Below are 9,558 nucleotides of genomic sequence, written 5' to 3' on the forward strand. Positions count from 1 at the left end.
ACTGATTAAATGGCATCGCAAATTGCTAAAAATTTGTTCAGAGGGTCATCATGTCCCTCCGCCGCCAGGTCCTGCTCCAGCTCCAGCTCCAGCTCCAGCTCCAGCGTCAGATCCCAACGGGCCCCCCCCGGAAATCCCATCCAACAATCCAAGCCCAGATCCAGTGACGGTCTTTCGACTTCCCGCCCCGTAGACCATTTCCATTAACTTCGCCTTCTGTCTCTCCCTCACCGACTTTAAATACTCATAAGCACCTTCAAGACCTTTGATCTGGCCTTCAACCAATAACTCTACCGAACCCTGCGCACCACTCCCAATCCCTCTCCCGACGCACTCCCAATCACCTCCACTACTACATCGACTACTAGCCCCTAATAGCTCAAAACTAGCCGAACCATTTCTTCTGACCAGCTGACTAACCAACTTCCTCCTCAATGTCTCCAGGTTCACTTTGAGGGTCAACAGCTTCCCGCGATGGTCCATTAGCAGATGTTTATTGGCAACCGTCCGCTGCCGCACAGATGACAGTAACTGGCGGTTCTTTTCATACTTTCGCAGCGCGGCAGCGTTGGGGCCAAGCACGCGCGTCCACAGTGATGAGAGCATCTCGCCCTCTGCACGTTCCTGCGCATCTGACTCGCGTACAACTGTGCGCTGCAGGTTCAAGAACTGGCGGTCTATGGACTCGAAGAGAGCGAAGAGGGCAGCAGAATGAGTCAGTTCGCTGTTTATCGACTCCTCAAGAACGGCGAGGAATTCGGTGAAGGTATGGGTGAGGGTGCGGTGGGTGCGTTGAGAACGTGTAGTACCGAACATAGTAGTAATGAGAGAGCCTAGGCGGCTAGGGGAAGGAAGGGGAGATTTACTGCCGTCTGGTAATGTTGTTGTGGCAGTTTCAAGAGCGCCGAGGCGCCAGAGGATGGAGTGAAAGTTGTCAAAGAAGATGGAAGGGAGGGAGTTGGCGGGCTGTGATGAGAGGGCCGCCAGCTCACGCTTCGCCCAGTCCATGACGATTAGTATGGAGTCGATGTCAGCGTCGATATTGGCGAAGAAGCGGGTGAGTTCTAGAGAGAGGGTCTTGAGAGATTCGGAGAGCTCGTCGAGCTGGCGTACGATTATCGGGGCGCTTGTCATATTTGTAGCACGCACAGATTCACCCAAATCCCAGACAGCGACTCCAGTTTCTTGCAAAGCGCCGATTTGCTGTACCCCATTTTCAGAGTAGTATATTAGTGGCTCGAAAGATCGTGCGAGGCCGGAAAGTTTGACGAGATCGGGAACAGGGAGGGGGATAGGGGGAAGCATAAATGCACGAATGATCAAGAAGGATATAATGCCTATGAGAAATGATAACACGGTGTTTGTGCGGCTTTTAGTCATAGAGTTAATTCTTTGGCTGACATAGCAGAAAATTGCAGCAAAAGGTTCCCGATGTTGAACTTCCGCGCGCACCGCGAAACGGATATCTACGAAATGTTAGCTCCCGAACGAGAGAAAGGACATGCCGGAGCTTATGGGAACGAAAAAATAGTTTAAAATGGATGGGGAAAAATTGAAAATATACTACAATTTGTAAAATAATCCGGCGCAAGCTCCTCCGGCAACAGTTCAAGTGTGTCCTTTATATTATTAGTATTGGTTTCTTCCTCCACCCTGGTTTTTTCTTCGAGCTTTATTGACGGTGCGGGACTAGGCGACCTGCCCTTCTGCGGTGAATCAGCACCCATGGGCAATGGTATATTTGCGGGTATTGTCAGGTCGGCGGGGTCATCTCCTCCAGAGCCGATGGGTTTCTCCAGGGCATCCTCATATTGGGGGCTAACTTCTCTCGACCGCAATGGGCTGAAATCATATGGCGGTCCAAAATATGGCTTGTCGCGCAGATATGGTTGATGTCGGTACCAAGCACTGCCCGTTGTTGGTGGAAAGTGTTGCTGTTGCAAAATATACCTCCGTTGTTGGTATCCTGGCGGAGACCATGGGTCACCAGCACTAGAGTCAATATCTGTTTCCGGATCATGATCATTTATGGTTTCGGACTGGAACCCGGAGTGCTGAGAGGGGAGGTCGAGGAGGGGCGAAGGGCGTGAGGAGTCCTCGAAGTCCTCGAGGGAGGCGGTTAATGAAGGGTGATCATCGAAAACATCCAGTTCCTCAAGACGGGTGGGCGTCATGATGGATATTACGGCCCTTGTTCAAGAAGTCGGAAAGGTACAGGTTCAAGCGCCACAGATTTTCCCGATAATGAAGACTGGAAATGTTGTATGTAGAGCGCTTGAGTGCGTTCGCAGATATTTGGCTCCAAATGTGTGGGCCGGTTATTGAACATTATGCAGCCAGAAAAAGTCGAAAGATGATATTGGGAGATTTGAACGACGAGTAAACGCACATAAACAGGTCGTATTCGGCAGTCAGGACACAGGGCACGAAATAAAGACTCTCATACAGGAGAAGTAGTCGTTCAATCACGATACCAACTGAGGGCCCATCAGTGGTCCCGCGGTCACGTCACGGTCCTGACGACACGGCGAAATCAGCGCGCTATCGGTGAGCAGGTAGGCGGCAGTGGTAATTTCGCGTGGATATTGCTGGGGCGAAGAGATACGACGAGGCAACCAGCGTGATTCTTCGCCAGATGTTCATCCAAACACTCAGTTTGCGTGCAGGACTCGTTGGTTGAAGTGTTCTCCCTCTGGTAATAGCGGGGAACATGGGATGGCACTAGTAGAGGACAAGCGTCATCTCAACGGCACAACATCGTTTATCATTGGGCAACACCGTCGCAGCAGGTTCAGCCAGCGATGTTAGTGACTGGTAGCAGGTAGGAAGTTGGTGGCTAGGAGTGCGTGGTCAAAGTTCCGTCCAGCCACCCCGATGCTACAGTCCAGCGGCTTCGTTTATGCTACGGAGTATTCTGTACAGCACCTGAGACATAGGTACACGCACACCATTTGTCGTTTTTGTGCTGGGGTGCTCGAGGAAGTGAAGTGCGCGATCAGATATGAGCGCTTTGTCGCGAACCCACATCCTGCCTCCTCCGCTGAGGAGTAGGAAACTTGGAAGCCACACACGCCCTGCCTTACCAACCACTCCAGGTGACCAAGGCATGTCGATGGTTTGGTGTATTTCCAAGTTTTGGTGCTGTCTCGCGGTATACAGAGTAAAAATGTAAAGAAGATACTTCTGCTCCCTGCAGCCGCATCCCCAGGTTTAGCATTCAGCATGTCTAACTTGACAAGTCAAGATTTAACCTTTAGAAGCTACGTTAGCCATCGTTGATACCGAACAGGCGAGCGAATTCGATTATCCCCTTCCGGAACGTTATTCAGATCAGAATATCAATCAAAAATCATGACCAAAACTGCTTTCAAAAAAGAAAGTGTTCTTTTAGATACCAAAGGGGATTAAATTTTAAGTTTATCTATCATTAGTTAGCTAGTTAACGATAACTAACTAGTTAACTAACTAGTTAACTAGTTATAACTAACTAATCTTTATATAATCTTAAACCTTTCCTACCCAACTCTTTACCATCAACTTTAAAAATACTGAATAGGATTGTCATGCTGCGAGGGCCGGAAGGCCTAGGTATCTCAAGGAATACCTAACTTTATATACCGTATTAATATGCTCCGATAACAGCAGTGGCTGTTATTGTGTGTTAACCTTTTTGATCGGGTAGTTAAACCGGGCACCTCGCGTGATCCAGTTACAGATCCATATTTAAATCATAATTACAGCGATAGATCGACACTTACATCAGACTCTCAGACTTCTCCTTTCATAAAATGAAATGGTCAGATCTATTATAAGGTCGTATATACTTGTACAACAGTTATTTTGTAATATAATGAGTATTAGCTGGAATATACCTCTAGCACTATCTATACCATAAAAATGAATTGATTGAGAAGGGGGGAAAAAAATGAGAGGCATATCAGCAGAGTTAGACAAGGGCAGTCAAACTAGCTGCCTCGCGAGAAATTATGTTCTTGTGTTAACTTGGGTGTATTTTTATGTAAGAAATATCTATCTATAAATGTAAATATATAGCATCAAACATCGTCTTTTTTGGAAGGGATGAGAATATTCAAAAGTTTAAAAGAGATAGAGAAAAGCAAAAAGCAAGAACGAAAGAAAATGACCTCATAAATATGCGTTCAATATCTCAAAAGTCATATTCCTCATCATGTTCCCCTTCGTCATATTCCACATCCACTCCTTCTTCATCGGTACTACTATTTTCTTTGTCGCGTCGTGAAGTCGGATGGTCGCCTTGGGAACTATTTTCCAGGATCCCTGGCTGCTTTCTGCGTTCAAAATCTTGCGCATGCGCCGTTGCAAGCATGGTCCCTACGCGAGACAGTGTCCGTGGGATTTCCAGTGAACTTGGCATCCTGCGTTGTGGACTTGGGCCCGGTTGATTCTGCTCATCGCCATCTGTCGCGGCTTGGGAACTGCTCAGAAAACTCAGTTGCGGTGTGAGGAAATTTTGCTCTTCCAATCGCCCAACTGAGATCCTGGCTTGGGATGGGATTTCGTAGGGAAGCGGGACATCGCGTGAAGCCCGGAACCGTGAGACGTTCGTACAGTGCTCGTTCTCGACGCGGAAAATCGACCACATTCCCCTTCGGCATACTTCGGAGAACGCGAGGAAGAAACTCAGGATGGCCGAGTGCTGATAACCATGGGGGGAAATGGCGTATAATATCCAGTTGAAACGGAGAATTGGATCAATGGCCATCGCTAAGTAATACACCCAGTGACTGTGGAAGGCTAGAGAATCCCGAAGGAAGCGGTTCTTGGAATAGGGGTTACATAGACTCCAGTCCATGGCAAGATCCCAAATGGAGGCATAGACCGAGTTAATAGAAGCACAGGTTATGAAGATGGCCCGAGGCTGGTCCACTCTCTGAATTCGGTATAGGCTAAGGGTCATGTAGTAGAGGATTGAAAAAGAGTATTTTCCTAGATTTGCAATGTGGGGGAAAACATTTCTAGTATCGAAATATCGTCGGAGACATTGGAAGGAGCGCCAGATAGATGGAACTGTCGAGAGGAAGCCCATCACTCGTGAGTGTGAGGAATTGCACCTTGGCGCGTTATCCCATCCCTTGCTATACAGACAGAAGAATAATGCAATATTCTTCGATGCTGTTAGCTTCTTGCCTCGACGTTCTTTTATTGAGGAATTACTTACACTCATAGCATATACTTGGGAGCAGTACATATCACCCAGGAAAAAGTCTCGAAACTCGACAGGATAGAAACCCGCCAGTAAAAGGCGCCACTGCGCAACATTAGAATAATTACAGTTGGAATAGGCGAAAGGGGCGAGATGAGCATCAGTGTTGCTTACATTTGAATATGCCCACCATCTTCTACTTCGATGATAGAATAAAGGTATGGGAATAAACAAAATGAGCAGGGTGATGCCTATCAGAAGAATAGGCCAGTAAATGTATAAGCTATTCACCAAGCGGAAGTTTAAAAATAGAATTATCCCAAGTAATAGGACAAAAAGACAGGGTACCTGCACTGTCGGTTAGCCAGTGAATGGATAAAAATATTTTATGTATTGATAGGTTACCTCCAACAGTTCACGCCAATCCAGTACATGACGAGTATCAAATTCAAAAACGAAGGCATAATTGATTTTGCTGGCACCCCAAATTTTACAATCCATACAAAAAAGAAGAAAATGGAAGAGAGCGAGGAAATAACCGCCGTAGATCTGAATTTAGAAAATTAGCAAACCATAAACGGTAATAGCAGCAACAACTCAACAAACCTGGAGTAAGTAAGCGGTGTAAAGGCGGACTTGAGGATCCCCATGGAACAACAGGTGCACTGCATATGTCAAACCCTGAACGCCAAGAATGACGCCTCCTGAGAACATCAAGCCATTGCGAAAGGCATTTGAAGAATAATCGTAGGTTCTTGAGGTCTTGCTACGAAGTTTCCGAATGGCAACCTTACGATTGCCTCTCTCAAAATAGCGCGCGTAAAGGTCCTCGACGGACACCATGTGATTTTCAACAACCTCGCTTTGGACAAACCATGCCTTGTTGACCTTCTCTGAAACGTAGTGACCAGCAGGGCGTGCGGCGGTAACCTTGTCGTACTTTTTATTCATTTTGCGAAACGCTTTTCGGTTTAGGTCAGCATAGGCCTTGAGGAGCTCCAGACCACGATAAAATTCTATCAAGGCAACTTTCAGTTTCCTTTTGGCAGAGCGATATGAAACGTCATTTAGATCTTCTCGGCGGACGAAGTCTCGTTGCTCATAAGGGTAGGAACACATAGGCAGCGGGCCCGAGGGAGTTGCAAGTTGCTCCATGGCTTCTGAAGTTTTTCTAGACCTTGCTCTACCCAGCTTATTTCCTAGAGGAACCCCCCATTTCCGCGCGGAAACACCAACATCCGACTCGGAAACCACATTGAGCCGGGTATTAGCCTCTGCATTCCGCTTATTGGCCATTAGCTCGCCAACTCTAGTATCTCTCATAAGATGAAGCTGGGCTCGTAACACTCCCAGCCGCTCAGTGGCCTCTTTCTCTTTGAAATGATAAAATGATTCAATTTTTGCTAACTCCTTCTCCATGAAAGTAAAAAATTCCGATTCTCTATGCCTAAGCGCCATATATGCATCAACAGGCCCACGAATTGTTGAATGGTCACCATGTGTCCTTGAAGTAAACAGCTTCTTCAACAGAGCTTTTGGGCTACTGAGTACTCGACTCGGAACTGAATGGCGACTTGGCTGGACTATATCGATCGTTCCCCGGGGATAGCTGGAGGTAGAATTTTGGCTATGAGGATTTATCAATTCCATTGTTCCGTTACCAGCTTCCCCAGCAGTGTTTAAGGCTTGGGCTCCATCCACGTCGCCACACGGTATCCTCCGGGTTAGAGTTCCAGGACGGAAATGAGGGTCTTCCATGTCCAAGGCAGGGTCTGGAAGTTCCAGAGAGGGAAGGATTGAAGCTGGTACACGCTGTGGGGCGGGGGCTATAATGTTTCCGTCATCGTCAGTCGGCTCATTACACCGGGGCCCTAGAGGGCTCAGTGGCTGTCGTCCCTGGATGCCAACATCGAGAGTAGCCCCAAATTTTCCACGAGATAAGTCTTGTAGGGCAGAATCGGGCCGTTGGAAGGGAGTAAAAGATTTCGGTCCTCGGGCAGCAGACCCTTGACGAAAGCCGGAACGTGGCGGAAGAAAATCGACAGTGGGACGGTCCTCATGGCGGAAGATATGGCTGAGACGTCTACGATGGGCAGAAGGAGATTGCTGCTCAGCATGGCGAAGTGCTCTCGATATTGCCTTCACCTTCTTTTTGCCAGCCTAGAAGGCAATGCCTGCGTTAGGAATGGTGTTGGAAACAGTGATACAAGGAGGTCGCACTCAGGATATTTGACCCTGATAAAAACCCATGCGCACCTTATAATTCAAGTACTTAGCCCTCCACTCAGGTACCAAATCCTCTTCGAGCTCCCTTTGATAAACAATCAGTTCATTGTAACTGAAACCAGAAAGAACAACGGTCCTGAATACCCATGACGTACTTGGCGAACTTCATTTTTAAGTTCCGGTAAAGATACAACAATTCAGCCACAACAAAAGCATTCTCAATGGGGATTATCAATGGGAATTGTCAGTGGGGAGCGAGGAAAACAGAGCGACAGGCCAGGAAAGATGCCTTGGAAGGGTGCGTGCAGCGCATGCGGAGGGTGGAAAGTCGCATGATGCCAGACCAAGCGCAATGACAACTTGAGATCATCTAGGTCCAACCAACCGCAGGATTGTTCAATTTTCCACTTCCACCCAGGGACGAACATCCCGTGGGCCATGAACCCAATCCAAGGCATCCCACAAATTCCATGGTCGCACAATTCATGGTTTCCACGTGTGAGGTCAGCTGACCAGCCAGCCTGTAGGAGGATAATGCTGGTTGTGTGATTGTTAACTATCTAACCGAGAGCAACACAATATGTTAGATGGCACGTGTGAAGGTATCGAACTAAGTTGCATTCTAAGAGCTAGCTAGCTAGGATGGGGAGAATGAGAATATAAAAGAGGAAAAAGTGGGCGTTCCGAGGACTACGCAGGCATGATGGGAACTACACGCAAACATGTATTAAGAATGTGTAATGTGTAACATCTGCTGCTGTTTTGAAAAAGATATTGTCCTCAATATCTAAATACATGAATAAGGGATACAGATTTGTGGTAAAAATAGATAATTTGATGCAAACAATTTGATGTAAAGCAAAACAATCTAGTAAAATTCGCGACGCAATCTATGTTTCATATTATTGTATTGTCATACCATTTGGAGGCAGTCCTATAGAAGAACATTTCATTCTTCCCATGTCTCTTCACTGTGAGTCCATCATACTTTTAATTGATGAGTATGATCTTGTATTCAGTTCTCAATGATCTGCTCTACTTTCCAGTACTGATAGCCGTTGAGAATGTGGTCTGACTCAGTGGAGAGCGGTCAGCCAAAGGTGTCTGGTATGAAGAGCTCAAGATGTATTAATGATATAATGGGATGGATATCCCTAAATCTAGAGGGCAGGTCCAGGTGATATGCTATAATGCTGAGTTTCTCAAAAATGTAAAATGAATTGATGCAGATTGAGTGTAATATGGATTGCTCTAAGAGTGTGTAGTTATGATATTCTTTATAAACAATTTGTAAATAAATTTGTCTAGATAATTGTATTGATTGATGATTGATATCAAAATAATTAAACATCTTTGTTTAAATCATAGCAAGTGTGTCCTTGACTTGCTGTTGTATTTGTAGACAGGTATTTATAAAATCATTAGTGGAAAATAAGTGTGTTGAATTCTGAGTAGAAAAAGTATATGTAGAATTAACATTGTAAAGAACAATAAAGATGATATGATCTGTTGCTTGAAAAGTGACTGTATTGAGATTGAATTTTATCTTTAATAAAAGATTATTTCAAGAGATCATGACCCGTTTGATAAATAATGATCATAAAACTGTTTCAACGGTTCGATTGATGCATTCAGCTTGATTGTTTGTGTTGAGATGATAGACTGCAGTAAGAGAAAGATTAATCTTAATTTTTTAAAACAACTCCTTTCAAAAGGCATTTAAAAAACAATGATTAGAGTTGATTATTATCTGTCTGAGAAGACTTCAGAATCACACAATCATATTAAAAAATTGAATGATATATTGTTTTATAAAATCTTATTTGCATTTTGAGATTAAATAAATGTATTTGAAAAACTTGTTTATGACAGTTAACAGCATGTTATATTCGTCCGATTCTGGTAGATCTGGGATGAAATTCATTGATAGAGATGTAAATAATTAATGAAAAAATTGTATCATATGGAGTTCTCTGAAGGATTGATAATGTTGAAAAACAGTGATTTGACAGACTGAGCATTGATTTGTGTATTGTGCTATTATTTCTCTGAAATTTGATGTGAATATTTGTTGCAAAAATACTGATATATTTGTTCTGATTCATTGTGGTTTTTATGATTATAAACTTGTAATAGAATTCTTGTTT

General features: G+C 44.9%; 2 protein-coding genes across 2 annotated transcripts; both read right to left on the reverse strand.

Annotated features, from left to right (window-relative positions):
- Window positions 1–48: 48 nt before the first annotated feature.
- HCAG_01435 (conserved hypothetical protein) lies at window positions 49–2,174 on the reverse strand (the record flags this gene model as incomplete). Its single annotated transcript, XM_001544338.1, has 2 exons — window positions 49–1,466; window positions 1,565–2,174. The coding sequence occupies 2 exons, from the start codon at window positions 2,172–2,174 to the stop codon at window positions 49–51; spliced, it is 2,028 nt and encodes a 675-aa protein (XP_001544388.1).
- A 1,994-nt stretch (window positions 2,175–4,168) lies between these two features.
- On the reverse strand, window positions 4,169–7,580 carry HCAG_01436 (predicted protein; the record flags this gene model as incomplete). The annotated part of the gene is made up of 6 exons (XM_001544339.1): window positions 4,169–5,117; window positions 5,360–5,436; window positions 5,591–5,734; window positions 5,792–7,345; window positions 7,442–7,496; window positions 7,567–7,580. The coding sequence occupies 6 exons, from the start codon at window positions 7,578–7,580 to the stop codon at window positions 4,169–4,171; spliced, it is 2,793 nt and encodes a 930-aa protein (XP_001544389.1).
- Between the last annotated feature and the right edge of the window lie 1,978 nt (window positions 7,581–9,558).

Source organism: Histoplasma capsulatum, genomic scaffold (genome assembly GCF_000149585.1).
Source record: "Histoplasma capsulatum NAm1 scaffold_1 genomic scaffold, whole genome shotgun sequence".
NCBI lineage: Eukaryota > Fungi > Ascomycota > Eurotiomycetes > Onygenales > Ajellomycetaceae > Histoplasma > Histoplasma mississippiense.